We start from the raw sequence: 24,741 nt of genomic DNA, 5'->3' as shown, positions 1-24,741 counted from the left end.
GTTTTGTGGGGACAGGAGGAGTGAGGGGCTAAGGACAAGAGATTGCAGCTGGAGAGGCTGGTGCATTTGGACTCCTCAGTTAGCACAAATAATGTTTTACCCAACCCTCCTTGCATTTCATCATTATTTCCATTTCCATCTTTGCTGATCGCTGAGGGCCTGATCCACTTCCCATTGAAGTCAGTGTAAGTCTTTCCACTGCTTTTGATGGAAGATGGATTGGACCCAACAGTTTTGATGCATTAGCAAAAAACATCTCCTTTCTACCCAACCTGTTCTTTGGAGTCATGTAATGTTCTTAGAGTTCGTGACCTCACAGTGGCTATGAATTGTTTTGTCACAGATGCTGAATGATCCAGGCAAGAAGAGTGGGTGTTTTTATTAACTACTTGACAATTAAATATCTTGATAATCAGCAGGCATGGGAAATGGAATACACATGGAGCCCAGAAACATCCCTATAAAAACTATGGACCAAATCCTGAAATCTTTACTCCGTTTTTACTCAGACTCTACTCAAGCCAAACTCTCTTTGAAATTGATAGGGGCCAGCCCTGAGTGAGTGAGGAATGTGTGAAAACTGAGGACATGCTTTAGGATTTGGTGTTATATATATACAGGATGGTTGAAATGAAGCCACTTCTTGACAGAGCCAACTCTCATGCTGCACCCTGTGGTAGAAAGGCAAGGAGATAATTTCGCCCAAGAACACAAGGCCAAACCTTGGCTCATACAAAAGTCATGGGATGCAGGCTATTAATTGACTGGAGAGACATCACAAAGGGAAGGTCCCGTAGAATGCTTTGTCAACAGGTGTCCTTACCAGAAGAAATCAGGAAAACTCTTTTCTTTTGGAGGAATTTATTGATTCCTGGGGGTAGATCTCTCAAAGGATTTGCAGCACTCGGGGATCCCTGATTCACACAATTGCCTCATCAGGAAACCCAAATGGGATAGTGGCCCCTTCCCGTTTGCCTGAAGGTGTTTAGACCCATTGCATCTTGGGCAGTCATTATATCAAATTTCACAAGTTAAGTAGGGTTGGTCCAAGTCAACACCAGGGTGGGAGCCCAAAGGAAAAACAAGGTGGTACGACCTCAACAAGATGTCTGTAATTCAGTAGATGGCATTCTTCCTCCAACGTCTAATGCCCCAGCCTAGCGGTAGGGGACACTGTGACACTGGGAGTGTCACCTTTTTGATGAGATGTAAGACAGTAGTCTTGACTAATCACGACAATTTAAAGCTCCTATGACTGCCTTTCTCCACCTCAAAAAAAAAATTCACCTGATGTTCTATCCTAATACCAGTTTGGGTAACTACATTTTGCCTCTCTAAATTTCCTTTGCAGTTTAATTTGTATATGGGATTCTTCTTCTCTTCTTGTCCTAAACTATTGTGTGTTGTTCCTCTGTACTATTAGAGATGTCACATTCCATCCCAGAGATGGCTGCATTTTTCTTTGCTGAGTGAAATGGTGCCTTTATCTATATATTGGCTGTAGAGCCTTTTAGGATCATTTTCATAGAAAGATATTAATAGAAATATAAAATATTATCATTAGAGAATGAAATATGAAGAAGGAAAGAGATTAAGAGAGAAGTGGGGAAAAGAGAAAAGGAAGAACATTAACATCTCATGGTTTGAGGCAGGGTTTGGCTGAAGAAACACATGGAGAGTCTAAACTGTAATCTAGGGGCACTGGGCCAAGTTCTGTGGTCCACTGACATCAGTGAGAGTTTTGCTCCAGTAAGGACTGCAGAATTTGTTCCATTGTGAGAGAATCCTGGATCTGACCTTGGACTCTGGACTGCAACAATAGGAACCCTGGGAAAGGAATAATTTCCAATAGCAAATTTTATGGGGCTATAAATGGGGATTATTTATGGCTCCCTCTGTTCCTCACTCTATGGATATGAAATAAGGTGAGTAACTCTGGGTAATGCATTCAGCAACAACCGTCAAGGAGAGGCCATGACCACTAGCCTGAAGATTTTCATTATCAGAGATTGGATGCCATCAGGGCCAAGTTCCTGGCAGTGCTATATTTGAATAAATCAGTTCATTTTGATCTTGATGAAAACTTGCAAAAATTAGGAATTCAAATAGAGACCAGGTCCTGGTGACCTGCAGTATCTGTCCTTTAGAAAGGGCAATCTGTGAGCCTCAGCAAGAGGACTGGTAAAGTAAAGATTTATTATTTTACCTTTGATATTTACTGGGTTTGGAGTTCAAGAATCCCCAGTCACAAATTTCCTAAAAGTAAATGCTATGCCCTTTTTATCATGCATAACAAAAAAAAAGTGTGTATTCAAAACTGTGATTATGTCATCCCAGTCAGGTCCCAGAAACTATCATAACAATGGCAGCATCCTTGCTTCGCCATTCATTGGTGCTCTGAGGACTCCTGTGCTTGTACTAGTCAATGAATTGCACTGGTGTAGAGACCAAATGGACATGTGATGTGTTTCCCCTGTCCTGGGGCTTCCCTAACTCGCAACCCTGCTGCAATGACTGCTCTGGGCAATTGCAGGCTTGCTGAATAGCTGACGCATAGGCACACACCAAACTGTGCCCTCTCCTGCCCTCAGCCTACTCCTGACAGAGAGGCCACCTGTGTAGAGGGTAGTCCCTGGATGAGGAACCTTATGGCTGCTTTATAGCCTTTAGAGCTGGCATAACAGCCTTAAAGGGGCTGTAGGGTATGTTGTGATAAGTGGGCCTACAAATTTACTCTAATTGTTGGACAGTGCCTGGGGTTGTGTAAACACCTTTGGCCCATATATTCCATCTAAAGTAACACAACAGGTATGAATTCCCCACTGCTGCTTAAGTCGATAGCGTTCAAGCTCTGCACCTTGTGTGATTCTGTTGCATTCCACTGTGAACCCCTAAACAAAGCCCAACTAAACGGAATTTGGACATTAACAATATGTAACGAGGGAGCTGGTGGGAATGGAATCCTCATCCTCCAATGGGAAGCAGGATCTGGGGTTCCCTCACACTAAAGCCATGTCCAGGGAGAATGTAGCTAGCATAACATAACACTCTCCTCTTAAACAGGTTTGTAGCCCTGTGGATCTGCAGCGCACATAAACCTGCTGCTGGCAACACCTGTTTCCACAGTTAACTATGTGGTTTTTGCTGGTTTTTTTCCCCTGTAGGCTAGAAATCCAGATGGCCTAATTCTCTGTTGCCCTGTTCCTTGTGTAGCCATTTACACCCAAAGCAAGTGAATGTAAAATGTTGCCAAGTGGGAATGTGCCCCTCACTGGCTCCAGCAGGCATGTACACGTCCAGTACGTTCTTGGTGCAGGTGTAAATGACTACATGGGGAGACGAAGTGGGTATTCACCCACGAAAGATTATCCTCCAAAATGTCTGTTTGTCTATAAGGTGCCACAGGACTCTTTGTCGCTTTTTACATGGGGTAGGGCTCCTCTATGAGCCTGTTATTCTAAAGCAAAGTGAGTTTTTAACGTTTCAGTTTAACACTTATTGTTTGCCTCAGGACCTGGAGTCATAGGACTGGCGCAGCCAGAGAACTGAAGCAAGTTGACAGGGCTGCGTGCTGCCTTAGGCCTGGAATAACCGGTGATGTGAGTGGTTCAGGCCAAGCTGTGTGGGGAACATGTGGCTGGGATAATAAAAGGTATTGCGGGTCAGGACTGAGATGCATTAGCAGAGCTGTGTGAAAGGACTTTGCTGCCAGTCTGCCTCCACCATGACTGGCTCTTAGCTGTGCAGTCAGCCCTCCCTTTGGCTGGATTTTGAGGTTGGTAGTCTTCAAAGCACTGCAACCTGGGGATACATATTGTCCTCCAGTACTTGTCAGTTCATTTGCCCTTGGCTTTCTTGTGATTACCTCGGATTGCTGATGAAACTACAGCCTGCACATTTCTGGGGACAGAATGGGCATGTTTAGCTTTAGTTTTTACATATCTCACATATGTTCAGGTAATTACTCTTGACAATTTACTTTAAGTAGGATTTATGTTTCCACAGATGTGGTCTATAAACAAGGGGACAGACATTAGGTTTGCAGGGGAAGAATGTAGCCAACACATGGTTGCACCATATGCTTAATGTGGATTTAAGAGACTGGAGTTTTATTAAAATGGGATATTTTAAAAATCTACGCTAACATTGTGGAGTGATGCTGACATGTAGCAGGCTGCGGTTATATTGCTGTCTCGTGCAGAGCCCAATTACATCGCAGAGTGAAGCTGCAGAAGAATTCCCTAGAGGGAACCTGGGACAAATTCAACAGGCAAAGACACTCATTGGGTTACAAGGACTGGCTTGAATGGATTTCTCCTGTTGTGCATTGAGAATAAGTGCAGGCTCAGGTGGTCTAAGCCCTCCTAAAAGCAAGATGTTTTCCTGGGTGTTTTTGTTATTATGTATGAGGATGTTACCCTAGCATTTATAATTTTATTATGACAGGAGGTAATTAATTTATTATATTATTTAAATGATAATAAATACCTATGTGCCCTAACAATTAATTAGACTTATAATCACATAATTATAACTGATCAGCACTAAATAATCAGATACAAATAAATAAATTAGCTCACCCAACCAATAAATCAAAGTCACAAAAAAGCCCCTTTAGCTGTCCCAGAAACTTAGTCTTTCCAGGAAATGTTCTTGTTCCAGCCATTTGTTGGCAGCATGCTGGTATATTTTAAAAAATGTAGCTTATGAATAAAAATATAGCTAGAATCTTAGAACATAAGAACATAAGAATGGCCGTACCGGGTCAGACCAAAGGTCCATCTAGCCCAGTATCTGTCTACCGACAGTGGCCAATGCCAGGTGCCCCCAGAGGGAGTGAACCTAATAGGCAATGATCAAGTGATCACTCTCCTGCCATCCATCTCCATCCTCTGACGAACAGAGGCTAGGGACACCATTCCTTACCCATCCTAGCTAATAGCCATTTATGGACTTAGCCACCATGAATTTATCCAGTCCCCTTTTAAACATTGCTATAGTCCTAGCCTTCACAACCTCCTCAGGTAAGGAGTTCCACAAGTTGACTGTGCGCTGAGTGAAGAAGAACTTCCTTTGATTTGTTTTAAACCTGCTGCCTATTAATTTCATTTGGTGACCCCTAGTTCTTGTATTATGAGAATAAGTAAATAACTTTTCCTTATCCACTTTCTTGACATCACTCATGATTTTATATACTTCTATCATATCCCCCCTTAGTCTTCTCTTTTCCAAGCTGAAGAGTCCTAGCCTCCTTAATCTTTCCTCGTATGGGACCCTCTCCAAACCCCTAATCATTTTAGTTGCCCTTTTCTGAACCTTTTCTAATTTTAGAATATCTTTTTTGAGGTGAGGAGACCACATCTGTACACAGTATTCGAGATGTGGGCGTACCATGGATTTATATAAGGGCAATAATATATTCTCTGGCTTATTCTCTATCCCCTTTTTAATGATTCCTAACATCCTGTTTGCTTTTTTGACCGCCTCTGCACACTGCGTGGACATCTTCAGAGAACTATCCACGATGACTCCATCTTGGGCAAATGCAACATGGCTTTATTAATCAAATTATATGTAAAAGCATTTAAAATGCAAATATGGGTGCAGTTTGATTGGATTGCCGTCAAAGGGAAACGCTCTCAAGAATGGGGCAGGAGAACCCCCATTTAGAGCAACATTTGTGTTTTGGGCACCATTTGAGAATGAGGAGTAAATCCAGTTTCTCCATTTCCCTGCATTTTGCACAGTTCTTTGCATCCATGCAAAGCCGTTGTGAGTGGGTGTAAAACACTGTCACATCAGATTAGTAACAATGTCCACTCACATTGCACTGGTACAGGGCAACAGAGAATGGGGCCCAACAGAGTTACACTGGTGTAAAACTAGTCATGACTTAAAATCACAGACAGATTTCACTTTACAGACTCTCCTTATGTGAGGATATCAGGAACGTAATTTGTATATTTTGGTGTAAACTTGTCTGAAAAGCCTGCTTTGTGATCAGTGTTGTGGTGAGTCTTGAGTGATAGCAATGTCAATTGTGTGGTTTTTGAGTGTGTCTGCTTTTAGGGCCCGCTAGTCTGTTCTGTGTTCCATGAATCCATGTCATTAGAAGAACACAGAGGGCATCATGTCTAACAGCTCCTCCCGAAGAGGCTCACGCTGAAAATACAGTGTGGTTAGACAATTACCAGGAGTGACTTAGAGTCCCTGGAAGATATATTGGTGGGTTTGTCAAAACGTCTGTGCTTTCCCTTTCATTCCCTCATTTCCTCGCTGAGAAAAAAGGGGGACCGCAAGGTCTTACTTGTTTCCCCTGGAGCAAAAGACATCATCATAAATTTGCTTTCTTTTGAGGTTGTTTTTTGTTTCATTAAATAATTTTCTGCACAATTTATTACAAAAGCCTGAAATATATAAACAAATCCCAGCACCTTTGAAAACCTCAGGCAGAAAACTTCCTGGAAAAGTTTTAACTTAAAAGTGCTGTGAATATAAAACCCATCTCACCTCCTGACCAATGTCCTATCTGCATAAAATAGCACCCCCCAACACACACTTTGTGACTAACTTATTCCAAAATAATTATACACAAATTTCCACTTTTCTAAAACTTCAGGGACACCTTTATTTTTAGACCCATTTCACCTCACCACAGACAACCACATGCCACAGTGAGCGTTCTTTATTGCCTTCAGTTATTGACATAAAAATGCTGACTTGCCTGAAATGCTGACCGAGACTCAGGGAAACTAAGGTCCGGTCTACAGCTAAACATTAGATTGACTTGGCTGTGAAAAAATGTATGCCCAATGTGACTTGTTAGGTTGACCTAACCACCACTGTAAATGCAGCTAGATCCACAGAAGAATTCTTCCACTGCCTTTTGGAGAGATGGATTACCTACACTGATGGAAAAGCTCCTTCTGTCCATGTAGGAAACGTTTACACTACAGTGGCACAATTGCAGTGGTGTAGCTGTGCTGCTGTAGTGTAGACATACCCTAAGGTTATATAGAAAATGGAACAGTGACTCCTATGCCAAGCCCAGTACCTTCCTTCTCCTCCTCTTGGGTTAGATAGTGTGGTGCCCTTTTTGTGTAAATGGGCTTGCTTATGGGTGTGCTTCTGTCTCTTGTGGGGCTTTGCTGGGTGGGGATTTTGGAGGGTGATTTTTTTGGTGGGTGTTAAAGCAATGTTTTGGAGGTTCTGGGAAAATTTGGGGGGCATGTTAAGTTGTGGGGTGTTTGGAGGCTGTTTTGGGTGTTGTGGAAATTTTGTTGGACAGTATTTGTGGGGCATTTAAGGGCGTTTGGAAATCTGTTGTAAGGAGTGGGGATATTGGAGCTGATGTAATGAGTTTTGAATGTTTTTTGGGGGGGAGCAGTGAGGAGTTTGGGATATTTTGGGGGCTTCAGTTAGGAGTTTGGAGCAATTTGGAGGGTGGTATGGGGAATTTGGGGGAATGTGGTGGGAGTTTGGAGTGCTTTGGAGATGCTGAGGGAAGTTTGGAGACTTAGAGAATGCTTTTGGAATAGTAGGGTGTATTGTGTTCTGGAGTGCTGTGGGGTGTTTTGGGGGCTGTGTGTGTGTGGGGCTCTGGAGAGTTTGGGGAGTATGGGGTCTTTGGGGGTGCTGTGTGGGATTTGGAGGAAATTGGGGGGCTCTGGGGAGTTTTGCAGAAGGCTGGGGTATTTTGGGGGTGCGGTGGGGAATTTATAGTGTTTTGGGGGTGGTGTTCTGGGGAATTTAGGGGTACTGCGGGGTTTGGGGGGAGCTGAGTGGGATCACCCGTGACACCCCCACACCAGGGATTGGGCAGTGCCAGCAGGCTGAGAGGATGCTCTGGTAACCCAGCCCCTGCCCCTCCTCTCCCTGTAGTTGCGATCCCGAACGCGGCCGGCCTGGTTTGTCTCACGCGGCGGCCCGTCCCCGCGGTGCATTGTGGGCCATAGCAATATGGCCGCCTCCTTGGTGTGTTGCTGAGGGGAGTTTAATTCTCCTGCTCCGCAGGACGGTTCCCCTCCTACGGGGGCCGAAGCCAGCCCAGCCGCCAGGGCCGGTGTGTGTGAGGAGGAGCCGGGGGAGGGCACGATGGGCCGAGCTCGGCGCCCGCCGCAGCAGCCGGGGAGCGTGCACTGCCCGCGGGGCTAGAGGCCCGGTCCCCCCGAGTGCTTCTAGCGACACCTCAGCCCTCCCCGGGGCCGAGGAGAAGCCGCCTTCTCAGAGCCCGGCCGGGGCTGCTGTCCGCGGGCGCCCCCGAGGAGGAGACTCGCCGGCGCTGAGCCCCCCTGCAGACACCTGGGACGGGGCCCGCTGTCCCCTCGGCACCTGGGAAAGGGGCACGCAGAGCTCCACCCCGAACACCCCCCTCCTGGGATAGGGACCGCACCGGCCCCTTCCTCTCGCCGGTGTGTGCTGGGCTGGAGATTGCGGAGCACTTGTTGCCTGGCACCCTTCTCCCCCGATGGAGTCTGAGATGCTGCAGTCCCCTCTCCTGGGGCTCGGGGAGGAGGATGAGGCAGACCTGACTGACTGGAACTTGCCTCTGGCCTTCATGAAGAAGCGGCACTGTGAGAAGATCGAGGGCTCCAAGTCTCTGGCCCAGAGCTGGAGGATGAAGGACCGGGTAATGCTCTGGGGCAGAGGTTTTTGTGGGAGAAGGGGAAGGATAGGAGGAGGTTCTGGTGTTAGTCCAGGGTCTGCAGCATGCTTTTGGATGCATCGCTGAGTTTATTTGTTCCCAGTAGTCAGGTTTGCTGTGGTCCCATGCACTTGTTGCACGACTACAGTGGAAGTGAACATATTAACAGATTATGAATGTTGGTTACAGTTCCTAATTATATGCATTTTAAATAGCCACATTGAGTTTCTTTGAAACTAGTGCCCTCCTGACAAAGTAGTGGAATTAATGACGTCTTAAAATAGACTACTTTGGATCAGGTTAATGGTAGGGGTGGCCAACCTATGGCTCTGGAGCCACATGCGGCTCTTCAGAAGTTAATATGTGGCTCCTTGTATAGGCACCTACTCTGGGGCTGGAGCTACAGGTGCCAACTTTCCAGTGTGCCGGTGGGTGCTCACTGCTCAACCCCTGGCTCTGCCACAGGCCCTGCTCCCTTGCCACCCCTTCCTGCCCCTTCCCCTGAGCCTGCTGTGCCCTTGCTCCCTTCCCCCCCGGCCTCCTGCATGTCAGGGAACAGCTGATCAGGAGGTGCGGGGAGGGAGAGGGAGGGCTGATCAGGTGAGTGAGAGGTGCTGGGGGCGGGGGAGCTGATGGGGGGGCTGCTGATGTATTACTGTGGCTCTTTGGCAATGTACATTGGTAAATTCTGGCTCCTTCTCAGGCTCAGGTTGGCCACTCCTGAGTTAATGGTGTGGGCAGACAGTGCAGTAAATGCAGACATTATATTTTGTGAAGTTGTCCTGTGGGGGAGGGAGGGTTTAGTCCCTCTTTGGGATGTTGCATGGAATATATGAGTAATGCATTCTTACCAGAACAGTATTAGGATCATAATATTTTTGAGATGGAAAATGCCTATTTGATCTTCAAATGTGTTTACCTGCCAAGCAGGATATTGTCCCCTGACCAAATATCTTTTGAACATTAAACTGATGCTGTACTAATCTTTGTTACTAAAAGGCAGACCTTTCTGTCAAGCCCATGCAATCCTTTGTAGCTTGTATGCTGCAGCTAAAGTTTTCTGGTTAAATATAAATCTCTAAATGTTGGAAGGAAAAGGGTATGTACTTGATCTACTCTCAGAAGCGGCCGTGAGCTATAGAATTTCTGAGATCTTGGGCGTATACTGCCTTTGTGTGTGTCTGTGTATGGACACCTGTTGTGTCTCCAAATCCACAGCTACCTGACAAATTAAAAAACTAACATTCTCAATTAATTATTATTGTAATCTTGAAAATTGTATTGCAGGAAGCAATTCTGCATTGGGCCTATAGAGGTGGACTCGATGGGACCTAATAGATCGTCTTATTTTTGGTTTTCTTGATACTATGATAATACAGTTGTGATGTCAGAATGTTCCATAATTGTCATGACATTCTTATTTAATAACCACCCCTTCAAAGAACCTCTCCAAATTTCCACGGACACTTCAAATCTGTGGGACTATTGAGACAATTTATTAAACATGTTTGTTACAGTAGTGCCTAGGGACGAACCACTATTGGGGCCCCAACCGTACAAACAGTGTAGTACAATCCCTGCCCTGAATAATTTAGTCTAAATAGACAACATAGACAAAGGGTAGTTGAAAGGGATCTAATGTACAAGTAGAATGATCAGAATGATGGCAGCAGTCATGTTAGTTCCACAGTGTTTATGGAGGGGGAAGGGGTGTTAGGGTATTGGCTAAACAGAGAGGGTGCATGGGACAAGAAGGCGAGGAAGGGGGTTGGTGTAGAGTGAAGCTGAGGTAAAAAGACTGGGCAGGAGGAGGTTGGAGCAAACACCCAACCAGCACAGGTAAGACCAAGTCCAGTCAGAACTGTAGAAAATATCCTCTGTTCCTGCTTAAACTGTTTCTGTATCTGCTTTGCCTACTTTAGTTTCTGGCTGGCTCCTCCCTGAAGTTTTTTCCCAAAGGCCAGTTGGCTGGTGGGAAGGGAGGCACTGCATGGCTCCTGTTGTCCATACACAGTTCTGGGTCCAAGGGACATTGTGGGGGTGGATGTAGCCATTTTATCCTCTGGACCTGGTGCAATTTCAGCTGGATCGGAGATGCTGGAGGTTCCAGTTTACATAAGAGACTTCTCTGTGCTTTTTAATTACTCCATTGCACACTTTTTCTTTCGTACAGCTTGGGTACGTAGCAACGACTACAAATTTATATCTAGGTTTGATAGCCAGTACATTGCTGCAGCAGTGAGCTGGTGAATGTCCTTCAGGCCCTGGTGAAAGAACAAAGGGAACTCTCAGATATGATGTGCTCCATCGTTTGTGGCTGGTGACCAAAGTCGCATACAGGTGTTTGCCTCATTTTCCATTTAAAGAAGGTTTGTCCATGTCTCCCATGGGATGTCCTGATGCGAGTCAATCCGCACCAGTCTTTCTGACATAAATCAAAACCTGGTGGTTCCTCGGCAGGGTTAATGACAAGCTGTTTGTTTTGAGTGGTTGAAACGCTCCATGTGACTCTCTATCGAGCCTCAGCGTCGAAGTTTGGTGTAAGGGTCTTGATGCGGTTCCATAGAGGGTTGCAGGATTTTAATCTTGTCTTTGGCAGATTCTGCAGGTCATGGTGCAGTGGGATCTTCGTGTTTGCATTGACATGGTCATTTCATACTAAGAATCAGAGTGTTAACTCATGTCCTGCCCAAACTCTGTTTTTCATGCACAAAAAATTAACTGTAGTTTCAGTTGAATACAGCGTTCTTTATTTCTTGCCCTAAACTGTTGTGTGCTGGTATTGTGAACTATATAACTTGCACAGTTAGTAAAATGCATGAAGTGCTTTGGAATGGAAGATTCTATAAGAAGAATACAGGCTCATATGCTTGTCATTCAGCAGTGCTTATATGCTTCTGTTTAACTTTCACTTTTATATGAAAAGTCTAATTGGGAAGTAAAATGTCGCAGTGAAGCTATCCAAATTAAAAAAAAACATTAAAAGCTGTTATAGCCACGTGGTAGTTTGCTGCTTGTGCCTGTGCACTCAGTTCTTATGAGCAGGCAAGGTATAAAAAATACAAGAATCCTGCAACGCCTGCAGACAAAATTTTTGTAAGTTTCCTACCTAGTTTTCTGACAAGTTGGCACAGCGAGGCAGTATGACTTGCATATTTCTGTAAACCAAAACACAGCTGGATGGTTTTTCTGTGCCTATCTGCCTTGACGTTCTCTCTTTAATAAAACATTTTGTGCAACTTCTAACAGTAGAAATATAGTGCAACAGCACCAAGTTATTGTGGGATGAAAGTATCTGTTAGTCTAGAATGGGTAGGCAGATTAAAGGTATTCTATACATAGTACACTTCTAATTTTGTGACATTTTATATTTGAACAAGCAGAATTTAATATAAAAGGAGGTCTGTACTTGTAGTCTAAGATTTTAGGTTTTTTAATATATATACTTAAGTTTCACTACACCCATGTGTGGGTAGACTCAGCAGAGAAGCAAAGGACTAAATGGCCTGTGGAACCTGAACTGTTTTGCACTAGAGGATTTTTCCAAGTCAGAGTTACTGTGTATTAACAGAGCAGTATGTGAAAAGTTTGCATTACTACTGCCCATGCTATGCCAGGTCTGTGTTTGAACTAGAAGACTTTGATTTCTAGTATTGTCAATTGGACACCTTCCATGAGCACTAAATTTAATACTTTTAAAAAAAAAGAGTTTTTTATAATAAATGCATATGAATGTCCTTGTGGAAAATAGTTTTTAACCTTCATGATGAAGGCAGAAGTTAGTAGTTCAGCATGTCTGATTAAAGATGAAGAGTCCATCAAAATACAAGCAATTACAAAGAGTGGTGATTCCCCAAAGAGTATCTGAAAGGGCAAGTCCATTTTTAATGTTTAATGCTAACCTTCACAAAGTTTGAAAATATTTTTAGTTTGCCTTTTTTTCTTGTCAACTCTGGGTTTTCTCTCCCTCGTATTGTTAAACAAAGCTGGAATTAAGCATATTGCTGCCACTAAATAAAAAAAACCAAGTTATGTAAGCATCTTTAAAGCCCTGCGAATATATGGATATCCACATCTGGACCATGTTTGCAGCTCTCAGATTGGATGCGGATACAAATTTTATATCTGTGCAGGGCTCTAAGCATCTTGTCATACCAAAACGTTTGTACCCCAGCATCCTCTCTTTTGAGAACACAGTACTGGGAACAGAGTATGTCAGTTAATTGCTACAGAGCCAGTAGAGGGAATACACAGTTTTTGATTTTCAGACTGAAGAATAGCAGGTAGGGTTCTTGAAGCTGTCGGAGTCACCTACTGAAATCTTGGTTTGGCAAAACAATAATGGGACTAATGTTCAGGCTAAAATTAGAATCCAAACTAAATCTGGCTCAGAATGTAAAGCTCTGCTTGACCCAACTGAAATCCCACTGTGCATCTTAAATGAGAGAGTAGACAGTTCCATATGTGTTTTATTTTTTAACTGAGGTGTATGATGACTGTATTCCTCTACTTGGATTCTTATTGACTACTGTTCTTTTATGAAACTTCTACTTTATCTTCCTCCCCTGCCTGAAAAGTTCTCTTGTCAGGGTTCAGGAATGAGACTGGCCTGATCAAGGCTCCTGAAATCCATTCTAATTGATTTATAGTATATGCTCAAATAAGAGTGGCTCCAAATCCAACTCTGTTTCATCAGGTAGTGATGTATACCAGGGGTAGGCAACCTATGGCACGCGTGTCAAAGGCGGCACGCGAGCTGATTTTCAGTGGCACTCACACTGCCCGGGTCCTGGCCACCGGTCCGGGCGACTCTGCATTTTAATTTAATTTTAAAATGAAGCTTCTTAAACATTTTAAAAACCTTATTTACTTTACATACAACAATAGTTTAGTTATATTATAGACTTATAGAAAGAGACCTTCTAAAAACATTTAAATATATTACTGGCATGTGAAATCTTAAATTAGAGTGAATAAATGAAGACTTGGCACAGCACTTCGGAAAGGTTGCCGACCCCTGATGTATACTGTAGTCACAGTGAATGTCTAATTTTATTGAAAACTGTTTCAAAATGGTTACACTAATTGTTGTGGGCCAGATTCTACTATCCTTCCTTATGCCAAGTAGCACCTTCCTCCTCACTGAGAGGCCCCATTATTTTCAGTGGAGCTTTTCATGGGGCACGGTGCAACTCAGTCTGAGCAAGGCTGGCCCTGTGTGAACGCAACTGCAGAATTATTGTTTATCTTATGTACTGTTTCTTTAACTGAAGAAGACAGGAGCAAATCTTGAACCATCAACTTGGGCAGTAAAGTTTTCTGAACCATAAATATCCATAGATTCCAAGGCCAGAAGGGACCATTGTGATAGTCTGACCTCCTGTATAGCGCAGGCTACAAAACTTTTATTGTTGGTGCATCTACATTGAACTTTGTCACTTGTGTCAAGTGAGCTTTTCTTTGTCTTGGGATCTGTGGTGTTTTGTTTTGTAGCATATAGATGGGTGTCACTGTGAATCTGATTAACTTTATCAGGTATTCTTTGTACAGATCTGCCATTCATATGTGTCTAGCCGCTTTTCCTACTAGAGTATAGGGATATACTGTGAACAATTAAAATACTGGACAATTTAATTTAGAAACTATTTTGTTTGTTGTCTTCTCTATTTTCTTTATCTCCCTTTGTTACCCCAAATCCCAGTAACTATTTTTGGTATGTTTTTATTAGATGTCTTCTGCTTCTATTGCTTTTTTCCTACCTGTGGTGTTTGTTTCCCCAGCAACCAGCTGTGATCTCTCAGATGCTTACTATGATTTCATGTAGTGAATAAACACCAGGAATGGATCTTAAAATCTGGCAGGTGCTTTATTAAAGAAATTGACGTTTATTAAACATTCAGTCATTCCCTACCATTCAGCTAACTGAAGTCAACCCCACCCTGGTATTCTGCACATAGATTAAAACAAAGTATAAACAATTGTAGGTGAATAGAGGGTAAAAAATACTGAACCAGTTCTTATTGCCAGTAACTCTCGCAGCCCATCAAAAATGATCATTAAAGGTTACTGGTTTATCCAGAAAAGTAAGTAACTTTATTTAAATAGAGACCAGACAGGTATTGTGTAGAACACCTTTTCTGTGTGGACCGTTGTGAGATAGTGGTGTGGTTAATGTACAGGGAGATATAGCAACTGTTACAAGCTTAGTAATAGCTCATGAGTTGTTGGACTTAAGAACCTGCATTAATGAGAGAGAGAATGATGGCTGGAAGCCTGTAGTTATCCCTTTTCTTTTCAAGAGGCACCAAGGAATTTTAGATTTCAACGTTGTAGAAGGGATCTTATTTTTAATGTGTTTAGAGCAATGTGTATGAGCGCATATGCAGGGGAGTTCTCAGTTTAGAGGGGTTTAAGTGGTGCATACTGAAGGCTCCAATTTTTTTTTTAAAGGCAGTTTTGTTTGGGGAAAAAATTCTAAAGTAGAATTTTCCAAAATTCTTAAGTCCCTTAGAAAGCCAAATCCCATTGACTTTCAGTGGAGTTCATGCTTTTAAGTCACTTGTTGCAAGCCCATATGAAATTCCGACCCAAAGTCTTTGCTTAATTTTTTGAAGGCCCTACCTGTGCTAACAACAACATAATATAGCATATAGGACACACATGTGTCTGCCCCCATGACAGGTCCCAATATGCTAATCTGATAGTTCTCTAAGTTATATGTTTCCTTGAGAGCCACATAATGTTTGCATCTTTCACTTACTTGAAAATGTTTGGATCCATGTAAAAAACAGCAATAAAGGAAACAGTATACATACTGTAGAGTTGCTGCTTTTTTTCTTAAAAGCAGATTCATTTCAAACAGAAGAGCAAAGTTCACTTGTTATATTTCTGTATTTCCATTAAGTAGATCATGAAAATGGAGACCTATTCCAGGAGTAGTATATTAGTATCTGAACTAGTGGAGGTAATACCTGTGAGGAGGTAGGGTATCCAGAATAACCAGATTATTATGGCATTGGGGTTATAGGTAGAATCTGAGAAATTACAGCCAATCAAAGGGAAACTACCTTTCCAGTGATGTAAGGCACAACTTTCAACTAGTCTCTGAAAGTTCATTTCTGACTATTATAAGTTTAAATAATTAAGATAATAGGGCTTCCCCTACTTCCCTTGGGAGGCAATTTGACTGTCTAGTAGATTTCCCTATTAAGAAGTGTTCCCTGATATTCATCCGGTTTCTTAATTTCATTCCATTGTTCTGTTATGCCTCACATACTACCCTAATAATGTCTTCCCATCCTTTTGTGTCCTTCAGTGATTCCTGAAAATCCATTCTCTCTCTCTTGTGTGTGTGTGTTTTTTTTTTTTTTTTTTTGGCTTGCTGAGCTACAGAAAACTATCCCATGAGGGTTTGGGAGTAAGATGGCATTCTTTTTCTTGCTGTATAAGGCTTGATCTCATGGAGGCCTGAAAGGGAAGTTCTTTGGAAGAGAGGAATTGGGTAAGAAGAGGAAAGCCTCTATTTCCCGATTTTAAGAGTGATCATTGGTAAATGTAGTTAAAATGACTGAACATTGTCACGTTACCCCTTTCATCAAGAAGGCCTGCTTTTGCAGAGGTTTTATTCTTCCTGCTCTGGTTCTATGGAATGTGTGCCAGCAGAGTGACACTGCTTTTGTCTATTATTTATTTAAAGAATTGTTTTATCAGAAGGAGTTGGGAGTATGCTTTGAATGTTGAATTAAATCACATAGCTTTGGTAGCAAGTGAGTCATGAAACTTTATTAAAATAAAAGGATCTCAAATATGTTGGATTTTTACTGACAAGATGCTACTAAAGTCAGAACATTTAAATTGAGCCACATTTTACTTATATTGATTTCTAAAATACACAGAGAGCAAAAGAGTTAGTTATAGTGGTTTTATTTTAACAACTTTTTTTTGCTGCTTTATAACCTGCACAATGAGAATTAAATCCTGCTTTTAGGAGAACCGGCATAGACAGACAATTGGTTTTCTACAGAAATGTAGATTAACAACAGTACTGCATAAGAATGCTCTTAATTCAAATAAATTTGTAGAGCTTAACTGCTTGGTTGCTAAACGTTCCATGTTTCACAGGAATATTAATGGAACATGGCAGCATAATAAGTGTAGTGGAGGATTAGCACTGAATTTACACTTTGACTCATGTTTTATGTATGGTCATATTTAAATAATCTAATAGACGATGGTGACCATTACTCCAGCTTGAAATAATCATTGTAAGTCTCCTTACACTAGGTCACATTTGTAATCAAACTGTGCAGGGTTTGCTCGCTGTGATTACTGATTGCACAGGTGATCATGGAGTGCCAACGGTGTGCAGAATTTAGTAGGCCTGATGCTAGTCAATTAGACTGGGATCTAAATCCAAATGACTCAACTGTCTCTGTTAAATGAAGACAAACTCTGGATATTAGGAAGAAAACATGCTAGAGTACTGGATGGCTCTGAGGACTGCTAATGATGTGAATTCTTTCACCTCCAGGCTAATGGTTGAAATCCATTTTAGTTCAATTATGACCAAAAGTAGTTATGGCTCTTCAGTGACATTTGTAAAATGATTTGGTGGGTGAGTCAGGCTGCTAGTGAACAAACATCCATATCACAAAAGATCACCCCCAAAACTGGCATTAATGGGGAGCCTTGTTGGCAGTCTCATTATTGAAGCTATAGATTGAATCTCCTCTTCTCCATAGACATGATCACTCCAACACGCCATGTTTTGCACTAATGGAGTAGAGTTGGGAAGTTTGCAATTTCTGCTTATGTCTACACGCATTTTGTACCTAAAGAGAGAGAGGACTTCACTCTTCAATCAGAGTAGTTAATTCACATGTTTTAGAAGAAAAGGGTCTAATCTTGATATGGTAGTAGCAATTCAAACTGGATAATCTCTGTCACCACCTCTAGAATTTTCCCAGTTTAATTGGGAGTTTGTGGACATACAAGTTTGAAAATTACTAATCCATAGTTCTCTCATGCATTTTGTTTAACATTTCCCAAGTACCCCATCCCATTGTTTGCAATATAACCAAAATTCCCTAGAGCTAGGCTAATGGAAGAGGTTTTTTTGGTATTGCAATAAACCAATGCGGCAGTTTTTGTTTTTTATCCGAGGCTTAATTGTCTGCTTCAGCTGGAAAGTCATGATAACTCCTGCTTTAACCTGTATTGATTTCTCATATATAGGGCCCTACCAAATTCGTGGTCAATTTCATGGTCATGGGATTTTAAAACTAGTAAATTTCATGATTTCAGTTATTTAAATCTGAAATTTCATGGCGTTGTAATTGTAGGGGTCCTAACCCAAAAGAGGGGTTGTGGTGGTTTTTTTTTTTTTTTTTTTTGCAAGGTTATTGTAGGGGGGTTGCAGTATTGCCATCCTTACTGCTGGTGGTGGTGCTGCCTTCAGAGCTGGGCCATCAGAGAGTGGTGGCTGCTGGCCAGGAGCCCACCTCTGAAGGCAGCGCCACAGCCAGCAGTGAGGCAGAAATAAGGATGGTATGGTGTAGTACTGACCCCCTTACTTCTGTGCTGCTGCCTTCAGAGCTGGGCTGTTGGCCAGCAGCCGTCATTCTCCAGCCACCCAGCTCCGAAAGCAACAGTGCAGAAGTAAGGATGGCATGATATGGTATTGCCACCCTTAGTTCTGTGCCGCTGTTGGTGGGGCACTGCCTTCAGAACCTGGCCAGCAGCCGCTGCTCTCCGGCCACCCGCCTCTGAAGGCAGTGCAGAAGTAAGGGAGACAATAACCTTGTGACACCCCCCACCCCCCAGCAGCCCTCTTTGGGGCGAGACCCCCAGGTTGAGAAATGCTGGTCTCCCCCTATACTATAAAGATTTCATGGTCTGTGACACATTTTTCATGGCCGTGAATTTGGTAAGGCCCTACTCATATAGGAAACATAAGGGAATTAATTTTCAAAATATGTATGCACAATTGTAAGTGGAAACTGTGTAATGGTATGCTTAAGTTGTAGTTACGCTGTATGCACAATCATGTATTGAGTATACAAGTTAAGTGTGCAATTGTGCATGCCTTTTTCTGCATGGTGTTTAAGATAAATCCTACTTGAAATCAGCGTTTGAACTCCATAATATAAGTTCAGAGTACATTAGTAGAGGGTCCTTCATGTGTTTAGTATAATCAGTTATTCATGTCAGTAATGGTGATGTAAAGCAACACAATTTTACATTGAAATGGTTGAAGAAAATGTTCTGCTACTTTCAAACTTCACACCACAAATGATGTCCCCTTAATTTTGAAGATATTAAGGTTACCCCATCTAGCCCTGCTCAACAGCATTCCTTCCCCCTCTCCCCCAACCTTCTCTCTGTGGCTGTATCTCTGTGTTTCTTTGTTTTTTTAATTTATGGCATGTTGGTAATTGCCGAGTAAAAGTGCACACAGTGGTACAGTTGTTCAGTCCCCTTGCTCTGATCACCCTTGTTCTCTAGTGTCTTGCATGCCCAGCAAACATTACGGTGAGTTTCTTCTTCTGCACTAGCAGTTTGGAGTCAGGTCAGACCTTTGGCTGTGCATTGACTTAGGTCAGTCTCTCAGTGTAACGATTGACAAAATCAGTGACCAGCTGTTTGATTTCAGTATTTCAGCTCCAACCAATGTGGAAGGGGTAAAAATGTAATTTTTAATTTACCAAAATCACTTGTTTATTGTACAGAAATGGCCAAGAGACTTGTTCACTTAAACAGCTCCATGAGGGTACTTCGTTCTAAATATACTTGCACCAAGAGTAATAAATTGTAGAAATACAGTATTAATATGATGAAAATGAAATCTACATTAATTTGACGAGAGGCAGTTTGGAAAGTGGAGAGATTTTAGTATTAGTGAATGGCATGACAGCAAATTGTTACTGTTTCGTTTTTTCATTCAAAAGGGTATCCCTTTCTATTATGAGCTGTGTGAAACCTTGTTATGGGTTGAGTTAAAATCTTGTTGATGGGAACAGAAACTGAGAGAGACTGAGGCAGGAAGAAAGCCATGCAATAGCTTGTAAGTGCAGCGTGACCCTGGAAAAAGCTAGAGCAGGGGTTGGCAACCTTTCAGAAGTGCTGTGCCGTGTCTTCATTTATTCACTCTAATTTAAGGTTTTGTGTGCCAGTAATACATTTTAACGTTTTTAGAAGGTCTCTTTATATAAGCCTATAATATATAACTAAACTATTGTTGTATGTAAAATAAATAAGGTTTTTAAAATGTTTAAGCAGCTTCATTTAAAATTAAATTAAAATGCAGAGCCCCCAGGACCGGTGGCCAGGACCCTGGCGGTGTGAGTGCCACTGAAAATCAGCTCTCTTGCCATAGGTTGCCTACCCCTGAGCTAGAGAGAGAGAGCTTTTGGGTCTGCTGTTGGCTAAAGAGGCCTGGGGCTATAAGTGATGAAAATGCTCCTTTTGTTCTTGGTTCCTCCTGTACTTGGAGAAGCAGGACTTTTTACATTCATTACATACATTTCTCAGATGCAAGAAGATTGCAGCAGAGAAAATATCACACTCCATACATTTCCACTTCCACCTAGAACATCTTCAGGGCACTGAAATTTGACTAGCAGCTAAGTTCGAAAAAGGGAAACAGGATGTTAAGTTTTTGAGAGGAGGGGAGCATGTATTGTGTGTGCAGAACGTTTAATGTTTTCTTTTGGAGAAAGATTAGCATAGCTGATAAAACCAACATTCCAGCACTGAAAGTAAATGAACATATCGCAGAGTGGAGTGGAGTTGTGCCGTGTTATTGCTGCTTAAAATCACTGATGTCTGTTTGCAGTAGGTTGCTAATGCCCCATCACGTGTGTCTACAGAAACCTAAAATCAGTATAGAAGTGCTGGACTATAATTGTAAATTGCATATTTTAATTAAAATGTCTCTCAGGGTGAGAGTTTTTTCCTCTTGTTTCTCATGTGTGGCAAATGTTAGTAAATACCGGTAGCACTCTAGTGCAGTGGTAAACAGCCAGGTGGTAGTGCACTGTGTCACATGAAGCTCTTCTGGAGAAAACTGGGAAACATCTGTTCTTCTGACAACTACCGCTTTTTTTTATGTTGGCATTGTGTACATTTTAGTAGTTGAGAGACGTGAACCTTTTTGAAATGCTTTGTAAATGCTTCTCTAATTCTCTTTCTTCCCTCTCTCCCTCTCCCTACACAAGTAGGGAATTGGAAGGGTGGCTCACAGATTTCTTCTAAGTATTGGCTTTGCTAGTCTCCAACATGGGTCACACACGTTTTCATTCTTTTTTGGACCTGAGAGTTTTGTGAGCTGGGCGCTGAGTGCTTGCTGTTGTAAAGACCCTCTACTCCAGTCATTCTCAATCAGGGGTTCGTAGGCATCTTCTAGAGGGTATATCAACTCATCTAGATATTTGCTTAATTTTACAACAGGCTACATAAAAAGCATTAGCAAAGTCAGTACAAACTAAAATTTCATGCAGACAATGACTTGTTTATATTGCTCTCTATACTATACACTGAAATGTAAGTACAATATTTATAATCCACTGGATTTATTTTATAATTATATGGTGAAAATAAGCAATTTTTCAGTAATAGTGGGCTGAGACACTTTTGTAATTTTATTTCTGATTTTGTAAGCAAGTAGTTTTTAAATTAGATGAAACTTGGGGGTACGCAAGACAAATCAGACACCTGAAAGGGGTACAGTAGTCTGGAAAGGTTGATAGCCACTGCTCTACTCCCTCAGAATTTTTTCTAGAGTAACTTGAAATCTATTCTATTCTGTGCTGAAAATGGAGGAATATTTACTGCTTTTAATTATGTAAGTAGCTCTTAAGTGCAATTAAAGAATTCCCCAGTAAACCTGCCACACCTAAGTTGCTTATCATGTTCCACTTGACTTTTTTAATGGGGTGTCAGGAACATTCTGTGAACTCCTCACTTCTATTAAACCTTTTAATTTTAACAAGGTGATGAGTTGTACATACCATAAACACAGACTAGACATGGTGACGAGACCTGTCTTTTTGCTGTGATCTGTGATGCTGATTCAGTAGGTAATGGGGTATGCCCAGGGCCTGAAAAGCTCCTTGACTCTTATTCAGGTGGAAGGTACTTGTGCTACCACTTAAGCTACGGCTACACTACAGAGCTTACAACGGCGCAGCTGCACCGCTATAGTGCAGATGCTCTAAGTGGTTCTTACAACTTGTGACCCTGTTTTAAGGGGGTTACCAGGGCTGGCTTGGGCTTTCTGGGGCCTGGCACTCAAGCCCAAGCCTCATCGCCCAGGACTGAAGCCAAAGCTGGAGGATTTCAGCCATGGAGCTTAGATTACAGGCCCCTCGCCTTGGGCTGAAGCCTTTGGGCTTTGGCCCCCCCCAACCAAGGTGGCAGGGCTTGAGTGGGCTCAGGCTTCGGTCCCTCCTCCTGAGGTTGTGTAGTAATTTTTGTTGTCAGAAGGGGTGTGCGGTACAGTGAATTTTGAGAACCCCTGCAAGCCCCTGGGAGAGAGCTCTCCTGTTGACTTAGCACTTTCCACACTGGTATACTTAGGTCAGTGTAATTTTTGTCAGAAGGGGGTGGCTTATTCATACCCCTGAGCAACATAACTTGTACTGACATAAGCTGTAGTGTGTACATAGCCTTATTAAGGCCATGTCCCTCAATACACAACTACTTAACTTAAACTGTCACGTCTTTTCTCTCTCACCAATTAACTGCGCTTCCCTCCCACTTGAATCAGTTCTTGCCCCCTCTCCTGCTCCCTCCAAATTGTGCATACTACTTACTGAATTCTACCTAGTGCATTCTGGTCCTCATACCCTCTCTGAAGGGCTCCCCTGGGAGTTGCCACTCTCCTGGGCTCGTAGGAAGCCCTTGTTATAGTAAATCTCTTCTTTATATGGGCTAGTCTGTTCCCTGTTACCCACTCTTACCAGAAAAGTGTGACAACTGTGGGCACTCTGCTCCTTCCTTCCTTTCTCTTAAAGGACAAGAAGCAACACCTATGTTGCTCTCCTTCCACTCCTCACCTAAAAAACAACTCAGTGACTCCTGGGTTACTTTGCTTCTCTTCTGGACCCTTACCTAGAGAGAAGAAGCTAGCAACTCCCTGGCCCCATATTCAGCCCACTTGCCCAGGCATCCTTTCTACTTTTCTTGGACAGTTGACCTTTTAAAGAGCTGGATATGCATGTTGAAGACCCAAATGGTGTTTCCTGTGATGCAAGGAAACCGAAAACCAGATTGGCTCTCTAGTTCTGAGTTGACTCTGTTTTTGGACTTTACCTTTCCTCTGTAAGTTCCCTCTTGTATGACTATAGCTATTGTACGATGGATTTTCTTTAACTAAAGCCAGTTTGGTCTGCAATTAACATTCTCCTCAACAGAAGCTTTTGTGGATGCTTTTTCTTTAAAGGATTATGAAACCTTCCCTATAAATGTCGTTCATGTCCATAGAGAAGTAATGTGGTGCAATAACCTGCTCCTGTTTTATTATACAAGGAGGATTTACAGTTGGCAGAGTAATAAGTCTGTATCACTGGCACTTGGCAAAATGTGTCCCTTCTTAGTTTTCTTGTCCCAGTGGTTTTGCCAATGACACCTCAGCCGGTATTTTTAACTTGTGATTTTTTTGCTTAGTTTTGTGTTAATATGAGCTACTGCAGGAAATAGCTGTTGTTAATGTAACTGGCTATATAGTCTGCAGAACAGCAAAAAGAAACAATCTCCCAGGAATGTGTAAATTAGGGTTTGTGTTAGAAAGTGATAATTGGAATGTTTTTCTTCCTCTGTATATGTCTTGGTGTCTGGAGCATGATTTGAGAGCTGGTACAAGGGAGCAATGTGCAGCATAGTTTATGCCTTCAAAAGCAGCACATGGTCAAGTCAGAACTATTCTTCCTTTCTCTCCTTCCTTCTAGGGGTAGGTCAACAGCAGGAAGTTAAGCCCCTTGAAGTGCTCAACGGCTTGTGTGTCATTTGGGAGAAAGGCACTGTACAGTCCTGGGGAGCTCACTCAGTCATCACTAATTTTCTTCCTCTCTACTCCCCGATTTAAGTGCCTGGATTAATTTGGGATTTGTGCCTTTCTCCTGTTTGCTCTCCTGAGCTCAAAATACTAGCCTGTCATTTAAAGAACTAGGCACTCCCAGCTATGACTCAGGTTCTCATCCAAGAGGATAAAACAGTCCCTGCTTCACGATGCTTCCTGTTCCCCATGAAGGCCTGTGACATTGTCAGGGATATAGGGAGCAGAGAAAAAGTGTGGAGGATAAATTAAGATACTGAGTGCACCAGAAAGGAGATAAGCATTGGAAGGCTAAATGAAAAGAGTGGGTTTTAAGGACAAAACAAGAAGGAAAGGAGGGTTGCTTGACACACAGGAAGATGGAGGCTATTCCAAACATAATGGGTGATATGAAAATGGTTTAAAATTGACTGAGGCAGAGACAGAGTAGTAAAAGCAGAAGACTGAGTGGAGTACAAGACAGAGGAAGAAATGTGCTGAGATGTGGACATGGGAGGGGATGGTGTAGCCCTCAGAAAAATAAAGATTCATTGATTATAAGGCCACAAGGGACCACTGTGATAATCTAGTCTGACCTCCTGTATAATACAATCTGAATTTATTTCCAATCTGAATATGTCTAGCTTCAGACACTGGATCTTTTTACACCTTTCTCTGATAGATTGAAGAGCCCATTATCGATCTTTTGTTCTCCATGTAGGTATTTTATCAGTGATGGTTTTAGATTTTCTTCCAGGTCATTGATAAAAATGTTAAATTGCACAGGGCAAGAACTGCACTGCAGCAGCCCACTAAAAACCTACCCACTCAATGATGATTCCTCATTTACAATTACATTGTAGCTTGAAAGCTTGTCTCTCTCACTAGCAGAAGTTGGTCCAATAAAAGATATTACCTCACCCACATTGTCAGACTTGTTAATTAGCTTGGTTTAATCCATTTAATGTGTGCAGTGTTAATTTTGTATCATTCTAGTTTTTTAATTAAGATTCTGTGCAATACCAAGTCAAATGTCTTACAGAAGTGTAAATGACACTGTGACTTT

At 42.3% G+C, this 24,741-nt stretch overlaps 1 protein-coding gene across 4 annotated transcripts in view; it reads left to right on the top strand.

Moving 5' to 3' along the window:
- Window positions 1–7,903: 7,903 nt before the first annotated feature.
- The window catches only part of RPTOR (regulatory associated protein of MTOR complex 1), a 273,244-nt gene continuing 256,406 nt past the window's right edge, over window positions 7,904–24,741 (top strand). For 3 of the 4 annotated variants that reach the window (XM_039501520.1, XM_039501519.1, XM_039501517.1), the window contains exon 1: window positions 7,905–8,629. In XM_039501520.1, the coding sequence (XP_039357454.1) occupies window positions 8,468–8,629 (162 nt within the window). In that variant the 5' untranslated portion in view covers window positions 7,905–8,467. Of the gene's footprint in view, window positions 8,630–24,741 lie in introns of all 4 variants that reach the window. The other variant, XM_039501518.1, reaches the window with a different exon arrangement.

Source organism: Mauremys reevesii, linkage group 15, assembly GCF_016161935.1.
Source record: "Mauremys reevesii isolate NIE-2019 linkage group 15, ASM1616193v1, whole genome shotgun sequence".
In the NCBI taxonomy this organism is placed as follows: domain Eukaryota; kingdom Metazoa; phylum Chordata; order Testudines; family Geoemydidae; genus Mauremys; species Mauremys reevesii.
This window is presented reverse-complemented; position numbering and strand designations above follow the sequence as displayed.